Source organism: Juglans microcarpa x Juglans regia, chromosome 8S (genome assembly GCF_004785595.1).
Source record: "Juglans microcarpa x Juglans regia isolate MS1-56 chromosome 8S, Jm3101_v1.0, whole genome shotgun sequence".
Classification (NCBI taxonomy): Eukaryota; Viridiplantae; Streptophyta; class Magnoliopsida; order Fagales; family Juglandaceae; genus Juglans; species Juglans microcarpa x Juglans regia.
The window spans coordinates 14,615,111-14,629,901 of NC_054609.1; the positions used below are offsets into that span (position 1 = coordinate 14,615,111).

The following is a 14,791-nucleotide window of genomic DNA, read 5'->3' on the forward strand; positions in this document are numbered from 1 at the left end:
ATAAAAAAAAAAAAATGCTTTCATTTTTGGTGGATTTTCTTTCTATAAAAATTCTATTATCAAATCGGTATGTAGAACATGCTTAATAAAATACTTATATTTTATTATTTAATTTTAAAATTTGAATATTACTATTTAAATAATATAAATAATGTGTTCTACGCATCAACTTGAGAATAAAATAATTTAATTACAGTGCATCCACAGATTGAACATCCATACCACACTTCAACCATTTAAGATGCTTTTTAGTGTTAGTAATTATGTAGAGAAAATAAATTCAAGTTCATGGTTTAACCAAGACAGGTTGCCAAGGCAACTGTATTGATCTTAAATTTCAATGATGTTCTTGCATCACACCATTCTGAAGAACCAAGAAGGTTAGAAAATGTGTACTCTTGATTCTAAACTTGCTGCACTGCCATTATGGCATAGGACAATGCTAGCATGCCCCTAATGCATTTCAATTTTTTTTTTTAAATATTTTTTAAACATTTTTAAACATATAAAAAAATAAACAATTTTGTTAATAGTTACTTTTTTAACTATTAAATAAAAAAATAAAATATCCGGCCGTAACTTTGAGGTCTCGTTTGGATTGAGAAACCATATCAACTCATTTCATCTCATCATTATAACTTTCTCATATTCTCACATAAAATACAAGAAATAATTCAACTTTTCAAATTTTAAAATAATAATAATATTATAAAATATTTTATTCAATTTTTAACTTTTATCTAAAATCATCTCATCTCACTGTCCAAATAAAAACTGAGGGGGCAAATTCATAGGATCAAGTATCATTTTCCTTTGCCATAATTTATGCATGATGGAATACGATTCACTCAATATCACTTGAAATTGATAGTATTTAATTAGCGTAGAATATGAGATTTTTATGTCATTTCACATGTTGACAAGTGAAATTTGTCAAAATATCTTATGTTTTCCACTAAATGGATGCTATCCATTTAACTTGAAATAGAGAAGATGAATGTAACTTGTTAAGTGCAAAATAAGGTTTAGATGTTAGAATAAGCAACACTCAAGCAAGCCATAAAATTCTTCCCAACACAAAAGTAGTGATCAAGTTAGGTATTACTTGGGAAATGAAAATAGGATACCTTCAATTCTGTGGCAGGCATGGAGTGCCTCGCTTCTCCACATTCATCAACAGCATATTTATATTAAAATAAATAAATAAAAATGGCCTAGTTTAAAGGTTGTAGAATGTTCAAATCGTGGGACTTAGCAAACATATTTTAATAGATTATTATTATTATTTTTTTTTTTTGTAGATATTCAAACTCTGAATTTGGATATGCTCGTGGAAAAATAATATTTGTAATTATAGAATGTGTAAGTGTTGCGTATTTATTTTAAAAATAAATAAATAAATATGAGACTCACATAAAAAAAATTATTTATTTAACAGTAAACTCTACTATTTATTAAAAATAACGCACAACTCTTAACTGTATTTATCATTACTCGTACTCATAATAGCATGTAAAGAAGTGTCTAGATAGACGCTCAATGAGCTGGCTACATGGGAGTGGACACAAGATAGATAGAGCTAGAACTTGATCTGAACCTCAAAAAGATACACATATCATATAGTAGATCATATATAGCAACTTTAAGAATGTTGAAGTGTTACAACCTTTTTATTTTTTCCCTGCTATTCAACATAGCCATAACAGTTCATCAAGTCTGCCATGAGCCTTAAAATTATCAAGAGACAGATTCCAAGGATCCTCGATGTCTATGCCCAAGCAGGAAGATTGAGCAGTGGAATTTTTATAGTTTTAACTTAGTAACAGCAGCATCAATCCCGGATTATCATTTATCTTAAAAGTTTAAACTAATAGAAATAGTAGATTTAATTATTTGTATTATATTATTAATATTTGTTCTTATGTGTGGACCAAACTTCTATTCGATAAGTAAGTTCAACATGTAAAATATTTAATTAAATATGATAGAGTATAAAATCAGTATTCAAATTCAAGATCTCTACTCTGATATTAAGTAAAATCGCTACTTATCTAATAAACTTAAACTAATAAAAATAAATAAATTTAATTATTTATATTATGTTTTTATCACCTTTGAACTGCCATTTGGTGTCTTCGTTTAACATCTAGGCTTTCTTATGTGCCAGATAAAAAGCCTTTGAACAGATAGATATCTTTTTTTTGAAAAAATCTATTCATCATTTCAACTCTTATCATCCTTTTATCATTTCATAATGTGTCATTAAATGATAAGTTTACAAGTAAAATATAATAAATAATTTTTAATCATCTAATGCTACATTATAGGATGATGAAAGGATGATAGAAATTAAGATGATGAATATCTCTCATTCTTTATTGTCCTAGTTACTCAAAAGAAAATAAAAAGAAATATTTTAACTGAAAGCGATTTTATAAAATTAATGTGATTTAATATAACATGTTAGATTATAAAAATACTTTATTAAACATCATATAAATTCGTATTAATTTATAAAATTTATTTTATGAGATGAGTAACACTTTTTTAAAAAAATAAAGATAAAAAAGAAGACAAAAGAGAAAAGAAAAGAAAGTCAAAAGAATCTTTAACCGATACACGCGTATCAATCTATTGGAGTTTGAAAAACCCATGGCTTGATTGTTTTCCAGATGAACAAATGGCGTTCAAAACACTCAAAAGAAACAAAGTTGAAAGTTGTCCCTTCTTTTTCTCTGTGTGTCTCTGTCACAGTGAGAGGAAACCCAACTCCACTTTGCTTTTTTTTTTTTTTTTTTTAATAATAATATAATATATTAATAATAATAGTCTATTTAGAGCAGCATTGATCTACCTATCAACATAAACCCTTTTGCATGATATTTCCTTTGCAGCTAAGCTTTATACAATTCATTCAATTCCTTGCCAACAAGGTTTCATTAAATAGTTGAAGATACCCTTGTCAATCAAAAAGTATTGGTGAATGGAAATAGAAGATGCTTTGTTAACAATTAGAGGATCCTTCAAACATGGACTAGAAATAGAGGAATTAATTTTAATGGCTTAAGAACTAATATTTACTTGTTATTTATTCAATAATTCATTCTACTAGAGCTTAGGTCCTTAGAGCATTTACATTAGATTTTTCATAAAATTTCTTATTATTTAACTAACAATCACATTCCCTAAATTTTTTTCCTAAATTTTATTCATCTTTTAAAAGCCTCTTACATCTCATTCCTCATCCCCATTTCTATCTGTTCAATAATATTTCTCTATTCCTTTTTTATTATTTTTTTCTCTCACTTCCATTTACAATCTTAATTACTAACTCTTTTGTTTTATTATCTTCTTTTCAAATATCACATTCTACTAAATACTTATACAATTTTGATCACCAGATATAAAATTATTTTTCAAACCAAAATCCGTATTATAAAAATAGTATTTTTTTTTTAATATGTGCATTTGCTAACGTGATAGTATTTTTTAATGTCTACTCTTTATCATTTCCGGTAACATTTTTTGTCATTTATCTAACGGTAACATTTTGAACTCCTACCTCTAACGGTAACATTTTTTGTCTTTTCTCTAACAGTAATTTTTTTTTTCTTCTCTCAAAGTGTAACATTTTTTGTTTTATATGTAACGGTAACTTTTTCTTCTATAAACATGCATTCTGCTTGCATTCACATTCTTACAAACTTAAGTCTTATTTAATCTAAAGAACTGAATGGATCGATCGATCAAAAATGTTCAAAGTCAAGGAACTAACAAATATAATGAAAGCATGTGTTATTCTACATAATATGATCAATGAAGACGAGTGTGATGATAGTGAGATTCCGAACATTGAGAATGATCAACTTGAAGTCCCGAAATTGTCGCGCAATCAACTTACGGACTGTATCCAGCGTCATCATCATATTAGAGACAGCTCGGCACATTATCAGCTCCAAGCAGATCTAATTAAACATTAATAACTATTATATTCCTAACAGTAGACATATCTCATAATTGATTGGTATTTCTTTCATGTCAGTAGTGACTATATTTGAGTTAATCAAATTTCCAATCGTATTTCCTTCATGTTAGTATAAACTATATTTGAGTTAATTAAATTTCTATTCGTATTTCTTTCATGTTAGTAGTGACTATATTTGAGGTAATATGTAATAATTTCTGAAATTGTAATAGTCAATTTCCTGACTGATTTCAAAATATCAATTTACATAATCCAAACAAAAATTAAACTGTCTTAGTATCAATAATATTGTCATCCATCATTGTCTGAAACAAAAAATAAAGAAATAAACTTTTTACAGAAAAATTTAATCAATCCAAATGTGTTGTAGCATTGTATCTCGCCATGATTTTCCTATGTAATTCCTGGAAATATAACCGTTGCAGTCTTGGCATTGCATTCAGGCCTATCATCATAATACGTTGATCCGTTTCCTTCTTGGTGAGCTCTAGTTTCTTCGCCTCCAACCTCAGTTTTTCGTCGTCTTGACGGATTTTATTTACCTCTTTTTCCTTGTCATATTCTATCTTCTCGGCCTTGAAGCTAAAAAACTCTTTCTCCTGAGCACGTGACTCCTCTAAAAGCATATACTTTAGCTTACTGAGCACACAATCTCCTCTGAATACTGGCCTTGGGTCTTTCGTTTTCCTTTCTCAAATTTCCTTCCCATTGATTGGTCCAATTCGATCACGTCATTATCCATCACATTATACGCTTCGAAATCAAAAACTGCATCTATTGTAGCGCCCGAACATCGAGTCAGGGTTGGGGATGGGGATGGGGATATCGTCTTCCTTCTCTTTGGATCCTCCTTTGTGGAATGCCAAATCCATTTCGTTTGGTCCTTCAATAGGTGCCAACAATGCTCGAACTGGAATGAGTATTTCTCTAACGATTGGTACATAACCTTGGCCTTGTCAAACTTGCATTTAAACAAAAAACTTTATGTTAAACCAATGTACAAAAAAATTAATTATTCGTAAAACAAGAGTATGGATATTCTACATTGTCTTGCTCGGTTATGCCACTTTGATTCAACCCTTCAACTTGGGCTAGTTTGGCACAAAATTTGTTTGTCATTTTTTGAATAGCCGATCACCGATGTATTAAAGAGTTTATGGTCCAGTCATTTATGGTTTCTTTAAATTGCTGGAAGTATTCAAAAAAAATTTCTAAAGTTTGGAGTGTTTTTGGTCTATTCCCTGGATGACATCAAGGCTACAATTAAGCCATGCAAAGACAAGTAACTTGTCTTCTTCGGGGGTGAAGTTCGCACCCCTGACTGATCTTCTCTATCACAATATAACACAAACCAATAACACAGCAAAAAATAATGTAACAGAACTGACCAATTCACATATTCATACAAAACAACAACCAATTAGTATGCAAATTACAATAATGCTAAATAAGAGCATTCTCATCCAGTGCATTTATATCGAATGTATAAATAAATGGAGTTCAGAATGGTAGAAATATTGACAGCATGCGTCAGCAATGAGCCATTCATATCGAATGGTTGCAAAACCTCACCCGAACCCCGATTGTCTTTTGTGAAAAGTATCATAAACTGCAATATGGTCATCCCGGTGAGGATTACCCTGCCATATCGATAGAGCCCCATTAATACTTTTGAATTAATCCGCTCTATAACATCATCATCATAGCCTAATAACGGCCCCTCCCCCGAGAGATACGAAATACTGCAAAGGACCCAACAACATAGAATAAATTACCCATGGAAAGAGCAATGAAAGTGAATTGGTTTAAAAAATTGACTGTGCATTTTTTGGATATCAAAATTCAAATTCGGATATGCAATAAATTCACCCAACACAGCCAAAAACATACAGACAAACTTAATGAATGGATAACTACAAACAATGATTCGCCCATTCTATAACCACAAACTCTACCAAATTCTCCTCAAAACCAAAAATTCAACACACCAAATCCTCAAAAAGTAACAATCGCAAGCCTCAATGAATAGATCGATCAAGAAAAAGGTAACACATGAGAGTGACAAAGTTAAAAAAAAAAATCCGTGTGAAAGCATTATCACTTTCTCGGCAGCCAAACAGTCAACACAGTAAAAAACATACAGACAAAGCTCGACACGCAAAAAGAAAAAAGAAAAGAGAAACAATTTCCTCAAACAAAACCCAAAATAAAAATTGTAAACGAGAGAAATATCTGAATTCCACCAGCACAACACTTTCAATTTCTCTACCAAACAATGATTCACCCATTCCATAATCACAAACTCTGCCAAATTCTCCTCAAAACTAAAAATCCAATTCACCAAATCCTCAAAGAGCCACAATCGCAAGCCTCAATGAATGGATCGATCAAGAAAAATGGTAAAACGCGAGAGAGAGAAACCTAAAAAAAAAATCTTAGTGAAAGCATCTCAACTTTTCTCGACAGCCAAACAGTCTTAGTAAGGATGAAAGAGTCAAAGAAAGTGAAAGTATAGATTAGTAGAAGAAATCCTAATCCAAAGAGATTGCTGACGCAGAGAGAGAGAGTTGAAGGCAAACATCTCATTCTACCTTGATCATGGCGTCGGGAGGAAGAAAAAGGGGAAGAGAGAAATAGAGAAGGAGAGAGATAGGAAAAGAAAAATAGAAGAAAATGAGGGAAGACAAAAACATACGATTTTGAAGAAAACAAATTTCACTTACAAAAATTGCCAATGAAGAGGCTGCAATTGTTGGTGCTGCGTTGTGATGAAAGGGTCAACCGAGAGAGAAGAAGATACAAGACGAAGGGGAAAACGAATGGGGCTTGGGAAAGACGAGGATGTACAGTCGTTCCCCAAATATGAGGAATTCCTGTACAGACCGTAAATCCTAACCATAAAATGGGGATTGGGATGGAGAGGGGCTTTTGTTCAAAACCTTAAAATTTTTCTTAAATTATAGGGATAGAGGAGATATGCAAACTTGAATGGGAATGCTCTTAGTAAATAATTAGTTTTTTAGATAGTGGTAGATGATCCCGTTTGGATTCAGAAAATGTTTTATTTCATCTCATCATTATAACTTTATCAAATTACCATATAAAATATAATAAACAATTTAATTTTTTTAAATTTTAAAATAATAATAATATTTTAAAATAATATTCTAACAATATTTTTTTTTAATTTTTATCTTTCATCTAAAATCATCTCATCTCATCTCTAAATTCAAACCTGCCTTAAGTACAACAGTAAATTCAAATCCTCTTGAGTGTAAATAATTTATAAGGGACATGGAATTAGGAGAATTTTCCCTTAAATTATTCTAAATATACTTGTAGAAAACACTTTATTGAAAGGGCCTTTGCAACTCCAAGATCAGTTGGGATTTTATTTTCCAACACCAGATAACAATAAAATAAATAAATACATCAATAGATAGGTCCACATACACAGATAAAAACGTTTGAGCAGAAAATAGGTTGTATTTGATTGTCAAACACATTTTTGGTGATGAACCAAATGCTTAGTCCCTAAAAAAAAAAAAAAAAAAAAAAAAAAAAAAAATCAAACTTGATTCAAAAATTAACATTCAACGTGTTGGATTTTGGACCATCTGTAGTAACAGCACAACATGATGTCCTTATGCTGAAACTGACATTATCCGATGGTCCATGCACAAACCCTTCTGAGCAATATGTCCAGAATTTATTGCAGAAATTACCTTGGCATTGCTTTTCTTGTCGTTTTGGTTTGTTCTCTCCGAATGGACAGCAGAGGGCTCCTGTGCATTGTCCAAGAATTATCATTCAGCCACTTGACTTTACACGTTTTTTTGACATTACGAAAGGTTCCATGAACTTGCTGCCAAAACAGATACAGTTTCCATAACTTTTTGTTTTCTTCTCTTTTAAAATACAGTAAAAGAATCACTTCTATATATATAGGTTTAAGTACCTTTTACTTTGGAGCAGAACAGAGAATTCAAAATATAGAGCAGTGTCCATCTACATATATATATATATATATATATATATATATATATATATTATATAGAGAGCTGTGTTATTCCTCTGGTTGACTGATAAAGCTGGAATTTTGTCAGTCTTGATGCAAAATTTGGAGAAGAACCGTTAGTACGATCAAATGAGATAATTTTAAATAGATTAAATAAAATATTATTATTATTTTATAATTTAAAAAAATTAAATTATTTATTATATTTTATATAAAAATTTAAAAAAATTATAATGATGAGATAAAATAAAATAAATTAAGAGCATTTCTAAAACTAAATTTTGCAGTCATGTCTTCTTTTGTAATTGAATGGCCAATGTGATTTTTTTGGAATGACAAAATTATTCTTGTATAACAATTTGTATTAGAATTATGTAATAAAAAAGTATATTATTATTTTGATTTTTATTTTTGATTTGATAGATTTAAATATAATAAAAAAAATATTATTATATTTAAAATTGTATATAAATTGTGAATACGTTGTAAGTCTATTACTACTCGTGTTTCTTTGTCTCTCTCTTTACTGTGAGATGAAATTTTAAGTTGTGTAAATTCTTTGTATCATTAAAATTAATTTTTAAATAATAGATCTAATTCTACAAAAAAAAAAAAAAAGTAGATGAGACTTATATACCTTAGTATTGTATCTAACATTACTCTTCTTCAATCTTATGATTAAAAACTTCACATGGGCTTGCTTCATGGGTCTTATTATTTATTAATATTTACCCAAATGGGCAATTTTCAATGTAAAAAGGAAAAAAAAGATTGTAAGTGCAAATTTCCAAAACAAGGTCTGAGGGTTGTTGAGGAAATATTTTCTTTTTAAGTGAAATAATTAAGTTGCGATTTAGATAATGAGATGAGACGAATTTATATAAAAGTTAAAAGTTGAATAAAATATTATTAAAATATTATTATTTTAAAATTTTAAAATATTAAATTATTTATTATATTAAATTTATAAAAATTATAATAATGAAATCACAGGTTAATTCATTAGCCAAAAAAAAGTAATCTTTTTAGGTCATAGAACACAAAGGCCCAGCAAGGACCCAGTACTGAAAACTTCACACTTAAGGCATCTTTTGGGTCAAAATTACACCTTACAATGATTGAGACTATTTGGCTGAAGAGTCGGGCTACTCTGACTTAATATAGTGCTCAAAGGGCATATTACAGTTGTAATCCCAATACACATGGTTTTTGACCTTGTGTTCCTCTCTCTTTTACAGCACCACACCAACCCAGAAATCTGACTTTTTGAAGACCCTATATCCTCCATTGCCCCATAACACAATTAAGGCTTCCTAATCCTCAAACGACTACACTGCACATGATAAAAGGGAGAGAGAGAGAGAAGATAATTAAAGCAAAAACCTTTTCTCTGATAAGTGATAAGCAAGCATCGGCCTTAGCTTAAAAAGCAAAATAGAGGAAAGCAAAAGTTAAATCATTGTTCACAGATTCCAGAGAGCCTCTCTCTCTCTCTCTCTCTCTCTGAGACTCTGCTGTTGGATTGATGATGGCATATACCCACGATCCCAACAAGAAGACAAAGCAGAGCCCACCTAACAGACCCCCATAAAACACCAAAAAGCAAAGAAGAGAGAAAAACTAACCCACAAAATCAGTTCTTTAATCGATACTCTCCACTAACTCAAAGCTATTCCCTCTCTCCCATGTAATCTTAATGACTTCTCACACTACATTATGCATTGTCTTCCTCTCATAAACTCTCCCTCAAACTCTCCCCTCCATTGATACAAGAAAAAACTCAAACTTTATCTGTCGCTCTCCCAGAGTGAGTGCATAGAAACCATGCCTGTTATTACAGAGGCATCGTCAGTGGGAGAACAAATGAAATGGAGGAGACCTAGAAGCCAATTTTACCAACAAATCTCAGAGATGGGTCCTCCTATTTCAGACCCCCAAATCCCTTCCATTATCCAATCTACTCGCTACAAATCCACCATATCTTCCCTCCTCCTCTCCACCTTTTCCACCACCAGCTCCACCACGACGGGCGAAACCACACCACCCACGAATAGTACCTGCAAGAAGAAGAACAACTTTGCGTCAGCTAAGTTTAGGGGCCTGGGGTGCACGGACTCGGCGTCGCATCAGGTGTCCGTTCCGGCAGTGATTCGGGGCTCCGCTGATTGGGAGGGCAAGAAGAGCAGGAAGAAGAAGAAGAAGAACAAGAGCAACAGCACGGACAAGGAGAGTAATAAGAGCCATCAGGGAGGAATGATTGATGTGTCTAATTCTATGAATTGTATGGATGCGCAAGATGTTTGGTGTGGCCCCGGAATTGGGTTTTCTGCGGAGGATTGCGTGGTGGCGAGGAGGAATGCATCCTCTGGGAGAGGAAAGATTGATGGGGAGAAGATGACTCATAGGGAGGTAGTAGTCTTTTTGTTATCTGCATTGCCTCTCCGCTCCCCGTCTCACCTTTTCTACCATGACTTTTTTTTTTTTTTTTTCGCTGAATATTTTCTACTATGACTTGTGGGTGTGGATATTGAATTTATCTAATTTTATAGGATATGGATTTTTTTTTATTCTTCTTAATTTCTTTTCACTTTGTAATTTTTTCTTTACTTAGAAATGTGGTTTTCATTATTGAGTGGATTTTGTCGGTAGAAATGGTTGTCTTGGGTACTTTATCTGGGTTTGCAGGGTAAAAGATGGTGTTGATCATTTTGCGATTAATACATTTTCCTGATATGTTAACATGGTTGTCCGTACGCAGCATGCACAAGTTTTGTTTTCTGTTTGGTTCACAATATATAGAAGAAAATAATCTGAAGAAAAGAAATAAAAATAGAAGAAGATAAAAGTTCCTCGTGAGTTTGCTTCCAACTCGCTTATCTAAAAGAAGAAATGTCCACATTTTTTGCTCATCTAATTTTCTCTTTGAATTAAATCCATGTTAGAAAACAAACTTTCGGTTGGTTTTCCTCAAAACTACGAAAAGGACGAGTTTATTACTGGTGTGGCTCTTCGCCCTTTTTTTCTTCAGATTTTCGAGCTTTTCATATTTTTCAGCGGTATGACTTCTGTGTTAGGAAAGTATCGTTTTTGTGCAGGAAAATTTCACTGCTTTGACTTATGGCACTTTTTGAATTTTTTGGGAGTTTTTGAGAATATATTACTTGTCTTGCCTTACATTTGACTGTCGTGCCTCATGGAACTAAGTCCCTGGAATTTTTTTATTTGTACCTTTTCACCAATGCGTGCACGCAAGAAATTTCCATAGAGAGACAATTTATTACTTCATGAATTTTTCATTTTCAACCCAGCCTTAATTAGGAGACTTTTATATGCAACTTTCTAATAGGCATTTCACGGGTTGAGTTAGAGGAGGTCAGTCTCTTCCTTTTTCCATATATTGATCCAATAATGGGTTGGAGTATTGGACTTTGTTTAGTTTGCTCCATATTTTTTTTTTCTTTTGTTCTTATTTTATTCTTGATTGTGCTTCATCTATCTTGGCAGCGGCCTTGTTTATCAAGGCGAACAGTGAACCCTGAGCCTATATCGTTTTTGGATTCCGACCCTGACTATGTATCTAGGCTCCCTGGACCAGAGGTATTTGGAAGTAGGTATTACCGCCATGCTCGCCATCCTTCTCCTGAGGGCCTTGCTGAGGTCTGTCCATGCTCTCTGTGTTCTGTTTGTATAGTTCTTGGGTATGCTGATTTTCTTTCTTTGTTTTTAACCTATCATACTCTTGCTCCCTTGTGCCTTGCTTGAGTTGGTAGGATTTGCACGGCATAATTGCAGATGCTTTGTAATCCATGCCCCCATGCACCTTGTATGGAAAGGCCTTTAGATGTCATCTCTTTTTACTAATTTTATTCGCTGGAAAAAAAAAATCCTGCAGTTTATCGGCACTGTACTTAAACTTAGGACCCGTTTGGATACTTAGAATATCTGAGTGTATCTCTGCATAGTAGTGAAATGGTTTGATTTAAGATGTTTTATTAGGTTTTGGAAAATGTGAGAGAAAAATTTGAATAAAAATATTATAAAGTTACAAAGTTATTTGAATATTATTTTTTAATATTATTTTTGTTTTGAAATTTGAAAAAGTAGTATTGTTTTTGGTGTTTTGTTTGGGAGTTTTGGAAAGTTGTAATTGTAAGATGAAAAAATTGAAAATTCGAAATTGAAAGTGTTTTGTGTTTGAATGATGTTTGGAAAGGAAATATCTGAGAATACTTTAGAACAATTGTGTTGCCAAACGGACCCTAAATGATGATGGGTTTTCTATAAGCCTGCGTCAAATGAATGGGGTTTTCCTTTGCACCATCAAGAAGAAAGCTAGTGAAATTTTGACTGCCATTTCTTTTAATTTCTTTAGGAAAAGTAAAAAAGGTGTCATCCTTCCTCCCTATTTTTGCACCACCCCCCCCCCCCCCCCCCCCCCCCCCCCAAAAAAAAAAAAAAAAAAAAAAAAAGGAAGCCAAAAGACGAGAAGCAATGGGGATAAAGTGGTGGAAGAACATGAATTTGTTTATGCAAAAAATACACTTGCTGAAAAATTAGTTTCTTGCTGATTGGATACTATCCTTCTAGATTATTTACTTGGATTGGTCTGTGGACTTTTATGATCTCCTATATGATGGTGATGATGAATATAATTTGGAGAAGAGATAAGGCTTGAGGGGTTAGGTCACCTACTTATTCCCTTTTTCCAATTATTTTCCCAAGTCAATTTAATTTATAAAAAAAATACACCACTCAACGCTAAAAAATTGTTAACCTGGTATGAATTCATTCTTAAAAAAACCTATAGATTTAATACATGCACACATCTTTTCCATTGGCATGATCATGAACATAACTGGGGGTGCATGTTTCTTGAGGGGATTCTCTTTGGAAACTCTTCAAGTTTATTTGATTAATATAGTTTACTTACCAATCAAAGAAAAAAAACAAAAGATCATGCACATAGCTAGTCACTATTGCTAATTATAAGATAGCTAGCCTGACTAATTTATTCATGGACAATGGTCAATGAGACCTTGTATGTCCTTAGAATTAGAGGGGGATGAATTTTGCTTCATAAGTAGGTTTCAAGTCTAGGTTCCTTTAACTTCCATGAGAAATAATGGACTTGTCTTCAGTATATATGACCATTCAATGAACTAATTTTCAGTACCAGAAGTCATTTAAAATAATTCAGACTAGTTGAGCTGTTGTTGACTCTACTTGCATATGTATGCCCACTAGTTGAGTTATTGATTTTAATAAATAATTGTATCAGAATTTTTTGAATAAAAAGATCCAATAGAATGATCCTGGTTTGGGACAATGTATTTTAGTGCGCCATATATGCTTTTAAAGTAGACCATTTTTTTTGTCATTCTGGAGTCATTTAAAATGATCTGGGGAGAAAAGCGTAATTGTTTCTGTAATCATTGAATATTTGTTGGGTTTGCTAAAAATCATTAATGAACAACTTTACCCAATTGAAGCAGGTTAAGGATGTGCTTTAATGGAAGTGTGGTGTTGAGACTCGAAGTAAGAGGGATTTTGTAAATAATTGCATGTCGGTTTATGGTATTGCCATTAATAGGTTGGATGCTATAAATTGTCCTTCTTTTCCACTGTTGAATTTAATGATGGATGTTCGTTTACGGCTCAATATTATAGATGGATTAGTCTATCAACATTGGTAAACCCTTATGGCATCTATCTATATTCTGTATATCTTTGTATCTAACAGATAAGGACTGTCCACAATGGATTTACATAATTTGTTACTCGTTGTACTAGAGATGTAAATTTTTACATCTATGGCTTGTAATGAATGTCATGCATACATTTTGGTGAAGTAACAAATTTGTGAGGGGAAGCTTCTACTTAGATGAATCATGCGGTATTTAGGAAGCATTTAAATCAGTGCTGGCTGGTGCAGATTATGATGCTCCAGAATAGTCTACTAATGGGAGGAAGATTTGACATGCATGATCGATATAGAGACTGGAGACTCGATGTAGATAATATGTCATATGAGGTTTGTTGATTTTACTAAAACTGCATCTTCAATTAATTGTTGTCCCCCCATTCTTAGGTCTCCTAATGTTTGTTGTATCTGTATTACATATCATCTTGGGAGCATTCTACAATAAATCCCTTGTTTTTGTGTGGCAAACAGGAATTGCTTGAGCTTGGTGAGAGAATTGGTTATGTGAGTACTGGATTGAAAGAAGAGGAAATAGGCCGTTGCCTCAGGAAAATTAAGCACTCACTTATGAATGATCTATCACCGCATGTGTCTAAGCAAGTAGATAGAAAGTGCAGCATATGTCAGGTGAGCTTGTAACAACTTGTTTGCCTGTTCACCGTCAATTATTGTCGATCTCCATAGAGTTGGCCTTAAATCTTATTTGTGCATACAGGAGGAATATGAAGCTGATGATGAGATGGGCAAACTGGATTGTGGACACAACTATCATATACAATGTATAAAACAGTGGCTTGCACAGAAAAAAGCCTGCCCTGTCTGTAAGGCTGAAGTGCTAGCTTGATGCTAAGAATGGTGGCAGGCTCTTCGTGACCTCACTGCCGATGGTTTTTGGACATTGCTTTCTTTTTGCTCCTTTTCGTCATGTATAGATTTAATTTCCTGCAATATATGATCAAGAAATGATTCTTTGGTGTGAAGCTTCAACCCTTATTTGCTTGTTTTGATATGATTGGCCTTTATGTGGCAATCTGGCGGATACATGTTAATGAAAATTATCTGAAATTAATAGGAATCAGTAACATCA

The 14,791-nt window shown here is 32.6% G+C and overlaps 1 protein-coding gene across 1 annotated transcript; it reads left to right on the plus strand.

Moving 5' to 3' along the window:
- Positions 1–9,509: 9,509 nt before the first annotated feature.
- On the plus strand, positions 9,510–14,791 carry LOC121244510. The gene is made up of 5 exons (XM_041142605.1): positions 9,510–10,412; positions 11,508–11,660; positions 13,936–14,034; positions 14,176–14,331; positions 14,420–14,791. Exons 1-5 carry the CDS (start codon positions 9,828–9,830, stop codon positions 14,546–14,548), a joined length of 1,122 nt encoding a protein of 373 aa, XP_040998539.1. The 5' UTR covers positions 9,510–9,827; the 3' UTR covers positions 14,549–14,791.